Below are 21,690 nucleotides of genomic sequence, written 5' to 3' on the forward strand. Positions count from 1 at the left end.
TTCAGTACACATGTATTTTTTCCCTAAATGTTTTTGGTCTGTGGTTGGTTGATTCATGGATACAGAAGGCTAACTGTATATCACACTGAAGGACTGTAGTTTCCCAAAGCCTCAAAGGGCCTTTCCTCAGGATATACTTACTTTATTATTTGTAACCAGACATTCCCCCTCACTTTTCCCAAATCCCTTCCTACTTACTTCTTTCTTGTTGCTTATCTTTTGGTATTAGAAGGTACTTTGCCATTTTCCTTATAGAATTACTGTTATTTGACTGTAAAGTTTTGTGTCCTACTTTCCCTGTCTCTAACAAAATCACTTCCAAAGAGCAAATACTCAATTAGTAATTGGAAATAAATGAGCCAGTGAACATGAAGTCTAGTTTATAAACATTTATTTTTTTCTATATTTTAATAAGTTAAAAAATCTATGTGTCTTTTATCTTTAGAAAACAAACTGAAATGGAATAAAGACTGAATACCTTTTACTTTTCTCCCCCTTTATTTCTTGATCCCTCAAGTTTTACTGCTAAATTCTTTTAAATTTTCAAAGAAATGCCTATTCCACTGCCAGGTTTTCTTGTTCTGGTTCACTAACTATGACAGATTTACCAATTGTTGTACAAAATAATAAAACTCCTAATCTTAAAACTATTAAATAATAAATATGTTAATAAAGTCATTAATAATTTTATATTATAAAGTTAATGGAACTTATTAAGGAAAAATTTGAAATACAGCACAATACTCTAAATTAGGCATATAGAATGGGAACACAAACATATACACTGTGTTCCCTTCAGACCCACCATGGCCATCCATTAAGAATGCTCATTGTTCTTCATATCCACAAAGATAACAATCTTCCTCAAATTTCAATACTTGAAATACAACCTACAATAAAAGGAAAGAACAGTAAAATTCCAAGTTACCAGTATACAACAAGAAAGTAAAGATGATACTCACTTATTCCCTCCAGCCCCTGACTAGCCCTCTACTATTAGGAGGTTTACACACCTTTTCAAGGAAAAAGTGAAGAACAAGGCTCAGATTTCATTTAGCATGGGAGAAGCTGCTGGCCATTTCCCTGGCCCTGGAATGTGAACTGGCCATAGCAGTATTGCGAGCCCTTGCTGCAACTCTGGCTTGAGCTCTCTCTTCCTCATCTTTCAAAGCTTCTTCATACCAGGATGGGAAGGCATTGGGGGTAGTGTCATGGATTCTGGCCAAAAACTCTAGGATTTTCATCTTGCTGGTTTCAGCATGGGCTCTTGGTCCCCACATGAATTCATAACATGGAGGGTCACTGTTGGGGACCTGCTGGGACTCCAGATACTTTAGCTGCACCAAATCTTCAGTGATGACCTTCCTGGGTTCCCCATAGATGAAGTGCTTCCTATCAGCATATACACCCATCATATTCAGCACCTTCCAGATCTCCTCTTCAGAGGCACAGTTGCCTTTCATGAAGATCACACCCAGTACAATCATTAGGAGACCCATTTTTGGCATGTTCTCGTCATCACCCATTGTTCCATCAAGGGTGTAGTCTAGTTTGCTAACAAGAGCATAGTAGTGCCTGATAGGATCAACTTCCTTCAAGTCAACACCAAAGGCCAGCTCCATGTGCTCAGAGGCTCTCCTGAGGATCTCATTGAAGTGATACTTGTACTTTTTGATAACATTCTTCAACATGTCTGCCTTTGTAATCAGCTCTTTCTTTTGATATTTGTCTATTAGGAACTGCACCAGTAAAACCACTTTCTTGTTTAAAGGGTCTTTGCGCCAGCCCTCACTAACCTGACAGGAATCTGAACTTCCCTCATCTTGGCTTTGGACATCTTCATCTGAATCCATGTTTGAATCATCTGCCTTAGTGATATTGGTGGTGGATGGGGTTCCCTGAGGCAACATAGGAGTTCCAGGTATGCCAGCATTTGAAATATTTTGAGGTCTACTCTCAAAGAAAGTATAGGAAGAGGGTGTGGACTCTTCTCCCTGTGTTTCAGTGGCCTGAGCAGTCCCTAGACCCTGGTTCTCGCTACGGGCCTTGCGGCGTTTTGCTTGGGCTCGGAGCTTACTCTTCTGACCTCGAGGCATAATGACTCTTGATACAGACAGCAGGCCTTAGTGCAAACAGTTGGACTGATGAATAGGTTACCCTAGAAGATGAAAAATGAGAAAATGTGTACAGCCTCATTAGGGAGATTCTATCTTGGTTTCAAGAACAACTGCCACTGTAAGTTCCCTTTTGAGTACTGCTCTAGGAACCCTCAAGGCAGGGGCAGAGTGCAACCCTGTTCTGGGAGAGTTTGTTACTCAGGATATTGACTTTAATTCTGGGCAATGCTTTGACTCCTTCCTCTACTGACTTGAGGCAGCCTGCTTCCAACCAGAGCTTCCCATCCCACGAAATACTAAGAGAATATATGGGGGTGATAATCCTAACATATGTGACTTCTTGGGCCGCCCAGGATTGACAAGGGGCAGGGTGGGTCTCTGTGGGGCTGCCTCTGTTTGGGGGGAAGAGTGCCCATATATTCACCTTGAAACCGCTGGTTCCTAGGATTCCTTTCTTTGAAGGTTTATCCTGGACTCCACAGCACACTGAACCGGAAATGACTGTTATCTACTTCCGGCCCCACCCACTTGACCCTGCTTGCTTAATAGGGGCGGGGCTTTATCAGCCCACTTTTTTTCTGGAGAGGTGGAATTTCCCTAGAAGTCAGGTAAAGTCTTTTCATTGATTTTTACTAGAGTTTGGGCTTCTCCCTATGCTGAGCTGGGTCAATTGGTCTCAGACCAAGGCTGTCATTTCACTGAGCATCCTGAGTAGGAAATAAGGTAAAAGCCTGAGGCTAGCATTCCTGCTGGTATATCTCTGTGGTTCTTTACTTGGATAGATGGTCCTCTTAATCCTTACTCAGTGTCTTGTATTGATTACTTATAGATGCTACTTTATCTCCCTAATGCTAACTTGAGGCTGGCTCCGTCAGATAAAGTCTTAAATATATAAATAATTTCAGTACAATAAAAATCTGTACAGTATTATATTCACCATAATTAAACATAGTATATTCCTCTTATTGCTCTATTGCTACATCTTGTACCTGAGTCTGAGTTCATTTTAATAGTTGATTTGATAAAGTTTTGTATATTTTTATTCTTTCCATTTGGATGTTGTTTCTGTTTTTAAATTAATTTCTTACCTGATACATTAAAATGTAGAAATTGTATACATTTACAAGGCATTGTGATGTCATATATACATTTATACACATGCATACACACACACACACACACACACATATATATATATGTATATATATATATATTAACTTTGTAATCAGAGTAAACATATGCATATGTTTATTTTATAGTTACCTTGCTGTGCAATAGCACATTGGAACTTCCTACTCCTAGCTATAACTTAGTATTCATTTATTAATCATTCCCCATCCATATTCTTTCTGTCCTCTGGTAACTACCATTCTGCTCTCAACTTCTATGAGGCCAGCTTTTAAAAGTATTTCACTTATGAGGGAGGTTGTGCAGTATTTGTCTTCCTATGCTTGGTTTATTTCACTTAGCATAATTATCTCTTGTTCTATCTGTGTTGTTGCAAATGATGGGATTCCATTGTTTTTCGTGGTTGAATAATATTCCATTGTTTAGATGTACCACATTTTCTTTATTCATTCTTCTATTAATGCATACTTAGGTTGTTTCAATTTCTTAGGTATTGTAACAATACGGTTTAAGTTAACATTTGAGTGCAGATACCCCTTCAACATTCTGATTTCATTTCCTTCAGATATCTCATAGCAGGTTTGTTCGATCCCACAGTAATTCTACTTTTAATTTTTTGAGGAACCTACATATTGTCATTCATGATTACTGTACTAATTTACATTCCAATCAACATTATACAAGAGTTCCCTTTTTTCCACCTCCTCACCAACACTTGTTAGCTTTTGTCTTTTGATTCTAGCCATTCTTTTTGGAGTGATATGATATCTCATTGTGGTTCTGGTTTTCATTTCCCTCATGATTTGTGGTATTGAACAATTGTTTTATATAACTATTGACCATTTGTACATCTTTTGTGAAACTTCTGTTTAGATCTATTATCCATTTTAAAATTGGGTGTTTGCTTTGTTGTTGAGTTTTTGTATTGTGTTGTATTATTGAGTTGTTATATGGAGTTCCTTACATTAGCCCCTTTTAAGATGTGTAGTAATTTGCAAGTTTTTTTCCCTTATTATATAGGTTATTTATTTACTTGATTATTTCCTTTCCTGAATAGAAGCTATTTTTTTAAAAATTTGATATAATCCTATTGTCTATGTTTGCTTCTGTTTCTATGCTTTAGGGGGTACTGTAAAACAAAAAAAAACAAGCTTGCTGTTTTAGTATTCTGAAGTGTTTCTACTATGTGTTCTTCTAATAGTTTCATGTTTTAGATTTTAGTCTTATTCCATTTTGAGTTGAGTTTTGTAACTGGTAAGGGATTGGAAATATGCAGTTCATTTTACTGCATATGGATATCTAATTTTCCCAGCACCATGGTTGAAAAGACTGTCTTTTTTTCAGAGTGTTTTCTTAGCACATTTGTCAAAAATCAGTTGACTTTAGATGTGTGGGTTACTTCTCAGCTCTCTATTATGTTCAATTGTTCTGTATATCTGTCCAGATGTCAAAACTAGGCTGTTTTGATTACTACAGCTTTGTGGCATAATTTAAAAGTAGGTAGTGTAATGCCTCTTACTTTGTTCTTTTTGATCAAGATGGTTTTGAACTATTCAGGCTTTTTGTTCAGGACAAATTTTAGGATTTTTTTCTAGTTTATTTTGGTATTCGTGAATATAGCTATATGCTGGATATACAATTCAGTTCAAGTTTGATCAGTGACAGTTGGTACCATTCTTTTGTGCCTTATTTCAGATTTTATTGGGAATGCTTCTAACATTTCACATCTAGGTAGATTTGCCTTGATTTTTTATATGAAAACTCTATTCTAATATAAAAAGTTATTACCATGAACTATTATTGAACCTTTAACCAATTTTTTCTTTACATCTGCACATGGTCAAATGCTTTCTCTTCTCTGTTAACAGTAAATTCCAGTACACATTTTTCTAATGTTATGGGGTCTGCTTTCCTTAGGCACAGCCTGTTTCCTTATTTCTTCATTTAATTCACTGCTATATTAAATTGGCTGTAACTTTATTTAGAATATTTTCTCTATCTCTTTATATGTGTGAGCCTGGCTCAAGTGTACTTTTCTTGGGCCATCATAATGTAGTTTTTTCTATCAAGGAGAACTTAAATCAGTTGAGTAATTTTCCATCTTCTTGTATGGTTCATAGGAATTAGTATACTGTTGAGTTTTTCCTTTACAGCTTGGTTAAAGGGGCTTCCAAACAGCTGGATTTAAAAGATTTTGCAGGTGCCCAGGGACTGACTGTAGTTCAGTTTTTATTTGTATTACTTTGGTTTTTATCACTGTGACCAAATACCTGACAGGAACATTTTAGAAAAGGAAAAGTTTATTTTGGCTCATTGTTTCAGAAGTCTCAGTCCATGTTGGCTTACTCCATTGCTTTCCCCTGAAGTAAGGCCAACACCATTATGAAAGGGCAGTGGTGGAGGAAAGCTGATCAATTATGTTGGCTAGAAAGCAGAGAGGGAAAAGAGAAGTGGCCACAGGGATGATGAACCTTTTTGGAACATGCCCTCAGTGACCCACCTCCTTTAGTCACACCCTATTTGCCTACAATTTTACTACCCAATTAGTCCATTCAAACTAGGATGGACTGATCAGGTTACAGTTCTCATGATCTAAGAATTTCACCTCTGAATATTCCTGTATAAATACAGGAAATTTGGGGGGACACCTCATATCCAAACCATAACATTCCACCCCCAGCCCCCAAAAGCTCATGTCCATCTCACAGTGCAGGATGCATTTTTAGTCCATTTCCAAGAGTACCCATAGTTTTAATAGTTCCAGCATTGCCTACCATTGGCTTTGATGTTTGTAGTGACCATGGTCTCTTTCTTAGCTTGGCTTTGTCTGTGATCAGCAGTATTCCTCAGCACACAATCCATATTATTGGAATCTCTTAATTCCTGGGATATCCATTTCAGCTTTGGTTTTATCTACATAGCCTCACATATTGCCCTCTCAGTGGTAACCTATAGGAATTTCAACCTTGACATACTTTGCCTGGCCTTCCAGGTCCTCCTTTTAAAATATCGATGGAAGCCTTCATGATGCCCTAACTCAACCATCCTGCACTCCTGCGGAACCAACACCAAGTGTGCAATGCCAAGGTCTGCCACTAGTTTGATCAGTAGAGGAGCCCCTTTGGGATATGGCTGTAGTGTACTCTGAGTGCATGTGCAGCTGGGCACGGTGAAATAACTTCCCAAGCAAGCAGGGTGCTCCCATGGTCTCATCTCAAAGGAATTTTCACTTTTACATCCCTGAACCTGCAATGGGTGTGGTGTTGACAATTTCTGAGATTCCCTCAAAGCATCTTTCCTGTTGTCTCTGTTGCATTTTATCATCTCTTTAGTGACTATAATCTCAACAACCATACCTCTCTTGGTCCTTTTTACATGTCCTCTTCTGGTCAAATTGCAAATTATTAAAATCCCTTCCTCTAGTTTTACTCCCTGTTCTTGCGTCTTGTAGTGAACCTGGATAAAAATTGCTAGCAATATCCATTTTACTGCCTGAATGCTGTACTGTTTTGAAATTTCCTCCACCAGATTAATTAGTTCACTTCCTTTAAATTCAGCCTCACAGAAAGTCTCAGGGCATGGGCAAAATGTAGATAAGTTCTTTGTTAGAGTGTAACAATATTTTATTTTATGTAATTTTAAATTAAAAAACCCTAAACCAGTTGATAATTGGCTGAATAACTCATCTATTAATAAATGTTATTCATGAGTATTATTAGAATTATCTATGGTCAGGCCCTAATCTTTGCCAGGAAATATTACTTGTACCTACATATATGTAATTTTGGTAAACAGAAAATTTTAATATTATTTCTTTAAAGCTATCTTTCCCTGAAAACATATAATTTCTGTGTTCTTTCCACACAGCTACTAAGTCAGTATGCAAGTTGGATTTTGTTTCTTTATAAATTATAATATGGATTTGGCAAGTGATGAGTGTTGTTATTATCTAACCTAGTACGCATGTAAACCTAAAATATAAATTGTGGCCTTCTTCTTTCTGAGTTGACACATTTATTCAATATAGGATTCTTGTAGTTTATGTCAAGATTCTATTCATTATGTGGTAAATGTAGAAATAATTCATTTGTTTGAATAAGTATGCTAATGTTTTCATAGTTTTATTAAAAGAAAATTTCCAATTTCTCACTTCACTTGTTAGTAAGTTAAATGTTTACATTTTGCAGTGAATATTTACTTCTTGAGCATATAATTTTGGGGACATATTTATAGGCTAATAAGTCTGGAAATGTAGAATATCATAGAGCAAAGACACTCCACTATGGGTAAAGAGGCTTATGTTTATCATCATTCAACCATTATAACGAAATTTAAGGGCTTTTTTCTATTGTAAGTTCCTTTCTCCCTGTCCTGCACCAGTCCTACTCTTCCCTGAATGATATAATAATATCTTCTCAAGCAGAAGAAGGCATTATACATGATCTGGAAACAATTTAACTCCGATTCTGCTCCAGTCCAACTTGGACTAAATTGTCCACCTTTAAATTTGTTGTTTCCAATATGATTGCAATCGTATTTCAGTGTTCACGCTGCCAATGAACACCTGAAGTTCAGATGGCATTCTCATCCTCAAGCTTCATTATGTTGATAACAGAGATATTTTTAGGTTCTTTCTTGCTTTATATTTTAATTTAAAGGCAAATACTTCATTTGCCTCATCCTAGACTCAGCAATGGTGAATCTTAAATGTTTAATACTAGTCCAGGCCTCACACTTTTAAAAGCTTAATTACTTAATTATACCTTGCCTTGGTTTAACTTTTAGGCATTATTTCATTGTCTGCCTCTGTGATTTTGAGCAATGAAATTACTCTATATAGGTCTCTATTTTTAAAAAAAGAAAATTCAGGGTGAAGAATAAAGGTATTCTTTTTTACTAAGTGGATGGGATGATTAAATGAAAGTACTTAAGGGAAAACACTTTGTAACCAAATTACTAGTTCCAGTAAACATTTATTGGAATCAAACTTTGAGAAAGTACTAAAAAAGTCTTTAGCCATACTTTGAGATATTGAGTGCCTTGGTTTTCTATTTCTGTATAGCAAATTATCATATACTTAGTGGCTTAAATTAGGACCTATTTACCATAACAATTTTGTAGGTCTGTAGTTTGGGTACAGCTTATCCATGTTTTCTGTTCAGGATCTCAGTCTCAAGGTGTCCTGTGTGATGGACAGAATTCTTATCAAGAGGATGTAGGCAAGGATCTCTTTCAAGGATTCAGTATATTGGCAGAATTGTGTTTCTTATGGTTGTAAAACTGAGGTCCTCACTTCTTTTCTGCTAGATGCCAGACATGCACCACTCTTAGCTCCTAGAATTTGTATTTCTTGCCATTTAACCCTCTCCATTATTGAAGCATGCAGTGAAAAAACTCCTTCATGTAGAATCCCCCACAATTTAGATCACTTTCATCAGGAAGAGTGTTGTCCCTTTTAAAAGCTTACCTGCTTAGGTTAGGTCCACCGAGGACAGTCTCCTTTCATAAAACCAAATATGCCATATAACAGTAACCTAGTCATAAAAGTGATATTCCTTCTGGCTTTCAATGGGAGGGGATTAGTAGGACTATTGGTCATCAGTTGGAATCTTAAAATTCTATTACACCTAGAAGAATATATTCTTGCACAATTTCTGATCATAATATTAACTGGAACTATGAAGTTGTATATACTGTACTAAATTTAGAACAAAAGCTTTTAAAGTCTCAAAATACTATATATTTTTTACCCTCTTTGAAATGATAGTACCTGTTGAGTGCTAGCATCCATTGAAGAGCAACTTCAATGGAAATATTTGCCTCAATAGGCAAAATTGAGGTCTGTAATTCCCCAACTGAAAGGCCACATTCAGACATTAAACTTCACAATGTCCGTTGTTTCATCATTACAATTTTTATGTTTTTTAGTCAACTCATGAGCTACCTTCTTCCTGCTTATAATTTATTTAACAAATACATGTACTAAGTGCCATTCTAGAAGTGTAAATGCAGTATGAATGAGCTTGTCTATATGTCTTCAGTGCACTAAATGGAAATCAACATAGTTTACAGCTCAATTCATCCTTCTTTCCATTACAGTAACTTTCAACATAAGAGCAACAAATTGTTCTTACTTCCAAGTATTTTCAAAGGCATAGCAATGATAATATGACACAATGAAGAGTTATTCACAGAATACCAAACTGAAACTAGGACATGTGAAGTTCAGGAACGGCTCAGTTCCAGCATGCCTCTGAACTTGACCAAACATTTAGCTTCCTAGGCCTCTGTTTCTACTGGACTAGCCTGTTTGAGTACTTCTTTTTGACACTTAATGCTTATTAAAATTAAGACAAAATAAATTTACATTCTCTAGGAAACTTTTAAATAATACAAAAGAAACTTCAAGTGGAATGACATTTATTCGCTTAGAAAGGAATAATTTGCCAAACAAATATAATGTCAAGAGCTTTGTAATGTTTTGAACAACCAATTAAAAAAAAAAAGAAAAAAAAAAAACAATGTGCTAATAATGACAAGTTGTGATTGCTTAGGGGTTAAATTTTTCTTGGGCTGAAAAAAGGAAAGGTATATGAATTTAAGGGGAAAAAGAATGCCAAACAAGCAAAGAGATAAGTTTAATTAAGTTAAAACTAGAGGCTTATATATATATTTTTTTTCTATAAAGAAGAGTATTGTTAGAAAACTCTTAGTTTAAAAAAGTTGGGCTAGGGTTGTAGCTCAGCGGTATAGAGCTCGCCTAGCACATGAGAGGACCTGGGTTCAATCCTCAGCACCATGTAAAAATAAATAAATAAAATAAAGATATTGTGTACAACTACAATTAAAAAATATATTTTTTAAAAATGTAAAGTACTCCTATCAAATATGATAAAAATTTAATTAATTTAGAAAGTATTGTTCGAAAATGAAATGGATACTATGGGTATTAACAACATTTAAAATCTGTTCAGCTATGGGGTTTTGATTTGTTCTTTAGTTGTTTTCTTTTTTTATTTTCACTTTTAGTGGACTGTTGGAACTAACCCTCTCAGTGTGTAGGTAAGAGGGAATGGGAAGCCATGTTAGCAACTGCCACAGACAAGGTAAGTCCTAAGGAAGGGAAATTATTAATTAGCTTAGTTCCCCAGACTACTTCATAGATCTAAGGTGTGAGTGAATTATACGAGAGGGCCCACAGGTATTCCTATCCCATTCTCTAAAATATCTTCCTGTTAATGGATAATGATAACATAGAGAAAGATTAATGAGGTAGGGAAAATGTAAAAACAATAATAATAATAATTAATTTGTCAAGAACCCATATTATACAAGAAAGTATTTTGTGTGCATTGTCCTACTTGTCCTGTGGTATGGGTTTTATTAAATGGAGTATAAAGGCAAAGAAACTGAAGCTTATAAATAATAGAAAACTTTCACTCATCCATATAGTTTATATTTATTGGAACTTTACCAAAGCCTTGAAAATAGCCAAGGCTAAACCGATCATAAGGAAGAGGTTATCAGCTGTCTCTGGTCAGGGGGGGGAAAGACTTCTTGACAGTATAGAACTTCATTTTGTTGCATGTACTGTTGTCAACCCTGTTCAGTTCTTTCTGATTTAGACTTTTTTGATTTTTTATAGTATTACTATTATATTAATAAGAAAAATTATGTTTAAAAAATTTTGTCCAAACTATAAAGTTAGTCACTATATGGAAAACATTAATGTAATATTTATTTTAAATATATTGTTTATGATAGAAGCAGGGGATTCAGTTAAAAAAACTCTCAGTAAATACACTCTTAGCTCTTTTTTTTTAAAGAGAGAGGAAGGGAGGGAGGGAGGGAGAGAGAGAGAGAATTTTTTTAATATTTATTTTTTAGTTTTCGGTGGACACAACATCTTTGTATGTGGTGCTGAGGATCGAACCTGGGCCGCACGCATGCCAGGCAAGAGCGCTACCACTTGAACCACATCCCCAGCCCCTTAGCTCTTCTATTTAAGAGAAATTCTATTATTTTTATCTGGTGGGCAGTTAGTTTTCTCTTTCACACAAGGCATGGGAATCTCAAAGTCAGACTAATGTATTCTTATATGAAATGAGCACAATTTTATTCTATACACTTTGAATAAAAATTCAACTTTATATATTTCCTCCAATTTAATTTTTTCTTTTTAATTTTTTATAAATATAAAATAAGTAAATGATCCATATGTCAACAGATATTTGTTGGTAATATAATTTGGCCATGCACTGGTCCATGAGCTGAAGGTAACATTATGAGCAAAATCTGGGTAGACACTGCTTTCAGTAGAGTTTATTAATTAGTTTATAATATTGTGGGAAGGACACATACAAATCCAATATACACACATTAAAATTATTAAAGATTATGAAAAAAAGGAGACATGGAATTATTGGATGATATCTGATTCAACACATTTAGAAAGATTGTCCTGAAAAAATTAGTATTTTGACCTACAAAAAAGGATGAATAAGAGTTTGATTGACAAAGATGGGGTGAGGTTTGAGGACTTTTCCTCATTGTATTTTTAATTAGAGATTTTCCAGGGGGATGAAAAAACAGAATTCAAAGTGTAGATTTGTTGATTGGGCTTAGTAAAGACTTAGAATTTTTGAATAAGCTGAAGATTGGCAATTTTCTTTCTAGTGCTATCATTGCTTAGAAGCAAACATTTGGTAATCCCACTTCTATGATAGGGATTGAGCTATCCTGGTGCTTTCTGTGAGGACACAATGAAATTTGATTTACTACTTTTTATTTTGAAAGCCACTGGGAATTATGAGACTTCCCTTGCTATCACAGCTTCTATTGAAATGCTTAATTTGATCACTTGCTTATATTTATTTTTTTAAGTTTTGAATTATGTAAGTTTCTGGTGATTACCTGATGTTTTATGCCAAAATGATTCTCTATGTATTCTAATTTGCTAACCAAAGGAATTCTGAAACCACACAAAGAAATAAAAGAGAATTCCAAAATTCCTAAATCTCAACATACTGTTATTATGCCCAGCTTTATTTATACAAAGAGAGAAAATTGCTGTTTTTTCTTCATGAGCATTGCTTTTGGCAGTCCAATCACTTTATTTTGCATAATGAAAGTTATTTTTCTGACAGTAAAGATATACTTTAGACTGGATGAGCACACGGAGAACTGAATTGACCACGTAGTGAGAAAAAGAGATGCTTCACGGTTGACAATGGGGATAATGCTTCTAAAGTCACTGACCTTCCTCTGAATAGTTAATAAAGAACTTTCAAGTGAAAAACCTTATTTGAAGCTGGGATGTAGCTCCATGGTAGTGCATTTGCCTAGTATTCGTGAGGTCCTATGTTCAATCCCCAGTATTGCAAGGAAAAAGACATTCTTTAGTACATCTGAAACAGGAATATTAAAATTTCTTGATTTTTCTCTTTTTTCTGATAAAATATACAATGTTTTGGCAATAAATAATAAAGTAATAATGTAATATATCCTTAATATAGATATAAATCTCCCCTCAGTATTTACTGAATGATTGAATGACATTTTTATATGAATATTTTGTGTATGTGCATATGTACTCATATACACATAATGATAACCATATTAAATTTTCTAGTCAAGATTTATTATTTCAGCTGGGTACAGTGATTCACGACTATAATCCCAGCAGCTTGGGAGGCTGAGGCAGGAGAATTGAGAGTTTAAAGCCAGCCTCAGCAAAAGCGAGGCACTAAGCAACTCAGTGAGACCCTGTCTTTAAATAAAATACAACATAGAGCTAAGGATGTGGCTCAGAGGTTAAGTGTCCCTGAGTTTAATCCCTGGTACCCCCCCCCAAATTAGGATTTCATAGTTAAAAGTATGTTTAAATCAGGAACAGTTTTACAATTTGCCAGGTTCAGTGAAAAATGAAAATGTAGGGCTCTTTGTTGAATAATCATTAAGGATTTAAATATTGTGACAGTAGACATTTAAAGGAAGCATGAAATCTTAAAAATGTGGACCCCTGGGTAATAGTACAGCTGGTATGCTTATGAAGATGGCCCTGATCAAAATATATGCTACATGGAAGCTGCTTTTAGAATGTACTTTCTTTCATACCATAAAAATAATAAATCATTTTCTTTCAGGAGGTTAGCAATGAATTATATTTAATATATGTATGTGAATATACATGTAATATATCAAATAAGAATGTATAGACATTTATCGCATATATGATATATAGTGTTTCAACATGTAGATTCAATTTCAAGTAATTGTATTACTTGAAATATAATACTATATGTAAATATATTTTTATGTAACCAAAGCATTTGATAGGAGTTCTGTGGTATACTGTCCTACATCTCTCCTCTCAGGATCTTGTCCCAATTGTATATTGAAGTAAGGTAAAGATTAATAGTTTCTACTTCTTTCAGGGTCAGCTTGAAATTTTGCTTGTGCAGTTTATCTTTAATTCTCTAACATTTTCTCTCATTTAAGTGGCTCCTCATATAAGAAGACCAAAGTGCATCACAGTCATTTGAAATCCCTCAGAAAAGTATCAGTTTTTTTCTAGTCATTCAGTTCCTGTTCTTTATAGAAAGGATTCTAGCAAGAAGGAAATAGGACACCATGCTAGAAAGCTATTCTTCATTACTTACATAATAATGATGACAAATAAGAATAACAGTAACATATATAAGTACTTGATTATACTAATCTCTTTATATATAGCTCCAATTCATATAGCTACCCAAGATAATGTTAACCCAATTTCATGGATGTGGAAACTGATTCCCAGGTGGAGTTTAGAAGAATTAGGACTATAGTTCAACTTCAGATCTCTTCAAGTATAAATTACCACAGAGCCTATATTTATATCACCACAAGGGGAAGGCTTATACACAGGCATGATTTGTTAAAGCTAACCTTGGTATGAGTTTGTCGTGTCAAGGCAAATTCAGACTTTTGTGCCCCAGTATTTATTAAATTTGGGCTTCCTCTTAAAGAAAACAAAGGTAGACTTACAAATATAGGTCAAGCAGTCATTTCTGAAGTTTAAACACCATTAGCTTCATGATAAATCAACTTACACTTGAGATAAAATAGCTTTATAGACCTTATATGCCAAAGAAATTCACAAAAATTAAACAAGCAAAACAACTAAGCAGAATATACACAAAATTATAAATCACATGAGGGCAAAAATGAATGTGATAAGAGTAATGGGGCTAGGAGTATGTAGGAGTATGGTGGCAACAATGACTTAGAAGAAGTTTTCATAAGTTTATATTATTTAAGTTATGACCTGAGGACAAGAAATATTTGGTTATAGAACAATACAGGGAGAGTAAAATATATTTTAAAATATCCTGAACATGGGCAGGGATATTCAAGAAATAGAACCAACTGTGCATTTTCCATTCTGTTATAAAATTAATCCAATTTCTTTACAGAAGCTTTCTACATGAGAGAGAAACATGCTTTTCTTTTTCTTCACTTCTAAGGCCCATGAAAATTGTTCTGGGATACATCTAGGATAGCCTTGGGATTAAATGCATTTACTGATTTTATTATGAATAACATTTTAATATATAAGATTAAGTTCTGAGAACCATATTTGACATGGATGACTACAAAATATTACTAACATTTTACTTTGCCATTCATAATGATTATTTCTTTGGGGGGAGATTATCTGATTATTCCAAAAACTACATTATTTAAATAATGGCTGTATACATAACTATTTCTGGGCTTTCTCTAACTACAGTCATATCAAAGAGGATTAAAAAATATTCACCTCTTTGTTCACTTTGAAGTATATGTTTTTAATTTTATTTTTGATTCTTTTAGTCTTACTAGTAATTCATAAGCCAAGAGGTAAATCGATAACTCTTCAAGGAAGACTGAGTTTATGGGAAAATCTGGGCTCAGAAAAATAATTTGTTCATTCAGGCGAGAGTGTTCTTTTCTGCCAACACCAAATTTTCAAGAAAGATTCTCTGTTAAAATGATGCCTAACAGAAAACACTTCATAACTCACTTCCTGTGTACAATAAATCTATTGTAATCCTCTTTGTGATGAAACCTGGGAGTTTTAGAAGGTCCCTGACTCCTCAGAAGAGCACTATATTACCAGTAAAGTGTTATATTTCCACTCAGAAATTCACACTAGAAAACAGGGAAAATGAGAATTCAGAAACTAAGTTTTACCTTTAAAAAAAGAAAACTCTGTACAATATTAAATAGGTTATCAATAACTTGGGTGTAAGAGCATTGCTTTGGTACTATTCTGAAATGTTTTTGTTTGAAAGTTCCAGAGCCAGAATGACTAAGAAAATTTGCCATGGGAATAAACTTTGCAGTGTAAAGTTTATTAGCACTACTATGTTCTTTACTAAGTCAAATGTTATATTCTTTTGTCAGTTTCCATTGGTGGAACAGCATGAAGCTTATCAAAATTAAAAATAATGGACATTTTTTAGAACATATTTGAACATATATAGTTGTGACAAGTACATTATAATGAGCTAGAGATTATTTTTCTCACTTAAACGATCACTAAATAGGATACTATGGTGAACAGATATTAACTTCCTTAATGTGATGACACTGGATTTGATCCTACTGTGCCCTTTGTGTGTGGCTGATTAATTACAATTCACTTGTCTTGAATCCTCACTCCCAGAAAGTAACATATTGACTAAGTTGAAGCTCTCTTCTTACAGTCAGAACATTTTAGAATTTCAGAGCCAGAAGGTAGTTTTGGGAGATGGAAGGATTCTAATTTGGAATCAAGAGACCTGGGTTTAAGTCCAGGCTGGTTAACTCACCAGCGGTCTTAATCATTGAAATTCCCTTACAAAGTCTTGATTTTATAATCTATAAAATAAGGATATTAGTATATGCTATTGTAGACAGAAAAATAATTCTTTCTTATGCACATTTTTTTGTATATATATATATATACACACACACACACACACATGTACACGCACACACACACACACACACACACACATACGTACATCCATATGCTAAAGTATGCCCCTTCTTTCCCACCACTCTTTCCTCTTCCTATTTTCTTTCTTCTGTTCTGTACTGGTATACCTTCTATTGATTGATTGATTGATTGATTTTAATTGGTGTTTTGTTGATATACGTAAAAGTGGAATTCACTGTGGTATATTTATACATGCACATAACTGTCAGATTTCTTCCCTTTTTCCATCGCTCCTCCATTCCCTTCAATCTCCTTATTCTAATCTTTCTTCCCTCTATCTTTCTGATAACAGAATCCCCCTTTTTCCTTTCATATGTGGAAGCTAAAGCAATGTAAGGGAATATTTAGCTTTATGTATTGAATAAAATTCATCTGGTACTTTTTCTAAGATGTGAGGATGATTTTGAGTGAATCAAGAAAAACTCATCTTTTGTCTTGTTTTCCACAGCAGGAACACATCTTCCCCTTGGCTGTGATGAGCTTGTAGACCACTAGCAAGGAAGTTAGATTAATTTCTGTACCAAAGTTATCAGATACCTATTGCCAATTCACTATGTGACCTCATACAACAACGTTCACCAGTAACCTGGTTTCCCAGGGCTAGTCTGACTTGTGACAATCCAGGTGAGGTAGGATCATTCTGTCAATGCTTATTATTTGTGGCCAGTTGGCTTTTTTCCCCTTCACTCTGATTTTATCCAAAGATGCATCATCAGTAATTAGTATTACTGTGTACTTGTTATCCAGTGGAAAATTAATCCCAATACCTGAAAAAACCTTCTAGTATACAAGTTATATTATCCCTCTGAATGCACTGTGGGAAAAAGTGTCATTTCACAGATAAACTAGAAAATTGACCTTTGCCAAACACTTTCAGAGCATCTCTGGTTAGGATTGAAACCTTAGGGCTACCTTTGATCTAGCTTCTTTTCCCATAAATAGAGTGGATTCTAGTGGTGGCCATAGCTAATATTGCAAGGCACCATCCAGAGAGAGCCAAATGAACTAATGAGATAACAATAATATTTGCTTGACATTAGTCATACACATTATACTATATGGTACTGTATCCTTGATGATGTAAAATAAAAAGGTTATACATTGTGATTACATTTATATCATTCTTGAAATGATGAAATTATGAAGATGAAAAACATACTAGTACTTGTCAGTTATTAGGGACAGGAGACTATGCTATTTTAAAGTGGTAGTATAAAGTAGTTCCTTTTTGATTGTGAAGCATTTGATATTTTTGTCATGTTTATGTTAACAGAAACCTATACATGTGGTAAAATTAAATAGAACTACACACACACAAAAGCATGTAAAAACTGAATAAGCTCTGCAATTCTGATTTTGTTATCATGCTATAGTTATATAGGATGTTGTTGGAGGAAGCTAGATAAAGATTATATGGGACTTCTTTGTACTAATTTTGCAACTTCCTGTGATTTGTTATTTCAATATTTTGGTTTTTTTTATTGACATGGTATATGTATATCTTTATGGGTCACATTATGATAATTTGATATGTATATGTAATGTAATAATTAAACTAGTGTAATAAGACTTTTCATCACTGCAATCATTTAGATGTATTGAGAATTTTGTACAACTCTTTTATAGTCTTGAAATTTATTATAGATTGTTTTATCCAGTAGTTTACTGTATTATAGATGAATCAGAACTAATTCTTCCTAGTTACATTTTGGTAACTCTACTCAATTTCCTTCTGTCCCCGTCCTTCTGCCCTTCCCAGACTCTAGTGACCACAGTTCTATTCCATTCTTATTATTCTTATATGAAATTGACTTATTAGTTTTTACAAATAAGTGAGAATATATGGTATATGTTTTTTTGTGATTTGTTTATTTCCCTTAATATAATTATCTCTAGTTCTGTCTATGTTGCTACAAATGACAGAATTTCATTCTATTTTGTCTGAATAATAATCCATTGTGTGTACCATATTTTCTTTATCCATTCATCCATTGGTGGACATATAAATTGATTCTTTAGTTTAGCTATTGTAAATGGTACTGCAATAAATGTGGGAGTTCAGAAATCTTTTGGGCATAATAATGTCACCTCCTTTGAATATATCCAGTAGTAGAATTCTAGATCATATGGTGATTCTGTTTTTAGTTAATTAAGGAATAGCTGTACTGTTTCTATAATGGTTGTACTAATTTACATTCGAATCAACAATGTATAAGAGTTCTGCTTTCTCTGCATCCTCACCAGCATTTGTTATGTTTTGTCTTTTTTAATATAACCATCCTAACTGGAGTGAGATAGTATATCATTGTTGTTTTTATTTGCATTTTCCCAATTTTGAGTGATGTTCAGCATTTTTTTCATATACTTGTCTGACATTTCTATGCCTTTTTTAATGTTATTTTTTTTAAAGAGAGAGTGAGAGAGGAGAGAGAGAGAGAGAGAGAGAGAGAGAGAGAGAGAGAGAATTTTTAATATTTATTTTTTAGTTCTCGGCGGACACAACATCTTTGTTGGTATGTGGTGCTGAGGATCGAACCCGGGCCGCACGCATGCGAGGCGAGCGCGCTACCGCTTGAGCCACATCCCCAGCCCTCTATGCCTTTTTTAAATTTGAGAAACAAATATATAGTTCTTTAACTCATTTTCGATTGGATTTTTTTGGTATTCAGCTTATTGAGTTCTTACATATTCTGGATATTAATCCCTTGTCAGATGAATAGTTGTTAAATATTTTCTCTTAGTCTATAAGTTCTCTCTTAATTTTAATCATTATTTTCTTTGCTGTAAAAAAGCTTCTTAATATCATATAATCACATTTGTCTAATTTGCTTTTGTTGCCTGTGCCTTTGGGACCCTATCTAAATAATGTCTGCATACTAATGTCTTGATATTATTATCCTAGGTTTTCTTGTAGAATTTTTTTAACTTTGGGTTTACATTTATGTTGTTGTCCCATCCTAAGTTGATTTTTGTGAATGGTAAAAGGAAGAAATATAGCTTAATTCTTCTGCACATGCACATCTAATTTTTCTAGCACTATTTATTTCAGGAACTCCCTTTTCTTAATTTCTTTGTCAAAAATCAGTTGATTTTATGAACATGGATTAATTTCTGGACATCAAATTATTTTCTATTGGTTTGTGTGTGTTTTTTCTTTTTTTTCTTTTGGCCAGTTGAATGTTGTTTTAGTTACTATACCTTTGTAATATATTTTGAAATGAAGTCAGTTATTGTGATGTTTCAAGCTTCCCCTCCCCCCTACCAAGAATGCAATAGCTATTGTGGGTCTTTAGCAGTATTATTGTTTATATATGTGGTGTCCCAAAAAGCTCATGTGTGAGACAATGCAAGAAAGTTTAGAGGTGAAATTATTGGATTACAAGAGTTTTAACCTAATCAGCAATTAATCCACTTGAAATTACCTAGGTGGCAACTGTAGGCAGGTTGAGTGATGCTAGAGGAGCTAGGTTCATAGGGGTGTGCCCTTGGGGTTTATATTTTGTCTGTGGTGAGGGGGGCTTTCTCTCTCTGTTTCCTGGTGCAATGTCCTGAGCTACTTTCCTTCACCACACTCTCTGTCATGATGGACTGAGACTCTGAAGCCATGAATACCCAAATCAAATTTTTCTCCTCAAATTGTTCTTATCAGGTCCTTTTATCAGAGCAGTAAAAAGGTTGACTAAAATAGAAATTGTTACCAAGAAGTGGGGTCATTTCTGTGACAAACCTGACCTTGTGGTTCAGAAGCTTTTGGAACTATTTGGAATCTGTGGGAGGAATTTTGCAAAGTTTAGAGATGCAAGCTAGGAAAGCCTCAATTGTTGTAAGTGAAATTTAATAGGCAATTCTGGTGGGATTTCAGAAGGCCAGAATGCAGATAGTTAAATATGAAGTCAAGATATTTCAGAGGAGAGGAGGTCTCTATTGGAAACTTAACTAGAGGACATTCATGTTACATTCTGGATTCTGGCTAATTTCCCCAAGTCCTGAGACTTTCTGTTGGGCTAAATTTAAAGGTAATGTACTAATTAATCTTTTGGAAGAAATTTCTAGACAGCATAGCATTCAGGCAGTGACGTGGATATTGCTGGCAGCTTTTAGCCAAGTTTAATATGATAATCAGGACCAGAAAGCAAAGCAGAAATATTTGAAAAACTTGCAGTTTGGCCAGAAGACTGTGAGAAAATCTGGGGCTAAGGAACTGTGTGGTTGTTAAAGCCATTACAGCCACTAAAGAAATACCAATCACTTTCCCAAGAAACAGTTGGTAAGATGGGTTAAGGGCATCTCAGGATTTGAAAAGACCACACCCATCTCAGGCTCAAGGATAGAAAAGTAAACATTTCTTTGAGAAACTACCAGAGGGGCACCCTGCTTGCACAGGGTAGCCTTGGAATTCTTTTACCATGCTCAGTCATCCAGACACTCAGAGGCTGCTGCAGTCATGGTTCCTGGAGACTTGACTACTGCTTGAGATGGTGGCAGTCCTTGGTGTCAACCATGCCTTGCTGGTTCTGCAGGATTGCAGGATGCTGAGTTAGGGATGCTTCCACTGAGATTTCAAAGGAAAGTCTGGGAGGCCAAACAAAAGGCAGCAGGATCACAGTTCCTGCAGGCTTCCCCTAAGAGAGTGATGCATGAAGGTATAAGAAAGAAGCCAAAGCTGTTTTGGAGACCTGCAAGTTTAAGAAATTCCAGTACCATGGAACATCTGCCCAGGAAAGCTGTAGTAATTAATCAGATACAAGCCAAAAGAGAAACCATGTTGATTGTAACCAGCAAGGCTAAAGGGGCAGAGCTATACAAGTCCTTTGGAGAGAACTTCATTATGCCATGTTCCCAGATGTCAAACATAGATCTACTTACCATGTTTTCCTTCTCATACCTTCAATGCCACAATTTCTTCCTCTTGGAAGGGAAATGTTTACTGTGTATCTTTATATGTTTGATACATGTAACTTGCTTTTGTTTTTTACAGGAGCTTACACTGAGAGTTTGCTTGAGTCTCGGGACAGACTTTTGGACTTGGACTTTTGGGCAGTCTGGAAATTATTAAAATTATATGGACTGTTGGAAATGAACTAAATGTATTTTGCATTGTGAGATGAGCGTAAGCTTTTGAGTGCCTGGGGCAGAATGTTGTATTTTAGAGATGATGTATCTTCCAACAGCTCCTTTAAGACAATTCAAGAAAGTTTAGAGGTAAAATGATTGGGTTATGAAAGATTTAACAGAATAATACATTAATCCCCTGATAGGGATTAACTGGGCATAACTATAGACAGGGTGTGGCTGGAGGAGCTAGATCCATGTGTGTGCTCTTGGGTTATATTTTGTCAGTGGTGAGGAGAGCTCTTTCTCTTGTGGGCACATTACTGCGCCCCCTATCTGGTCGACTTCCTGGTGCAAAGACCTAAGTCATTTTCCTCCACCATAATC

General features: G+C 34.9%; 1 protein-coding gene across 1 annotated transcript; it reads right to left on the bottom strand.

Moving 5' to 3' along the window:
- Nucleotides 1-1,049: 1,049 nt before the first annotated feature.
- Mageb18 (MAGE family member B18) lies at nt 1,050-2,096 on the bottom strand. The gene has a single exon (XM_026412213.1). The coding sequence runs from the start codon at nt 2,094-2,096 to the stop codon at nt 1,050-1,052; it is 1,047 nt and encodes a 348-aa protein (XP_026267998.1).
- Between the last annotated feature and the right edge of the window lie 19,594 nt (nt 2,097-21,690).

Source organism: Urocitellus parryii, chromosome X (genome assembly GCF_045843805.1).
Source record: "Urocitellus parryii isolate mUroPar1 chromosome X, mUroPar1.hap1, whole genome shotgun sequence".
Taxonomy (NCBI): Eukaryota; Metazoa; Chordata; class Mammalia; order Rodentia; family Sciuridae; genus Urocitellus; species Urocitellus parryii.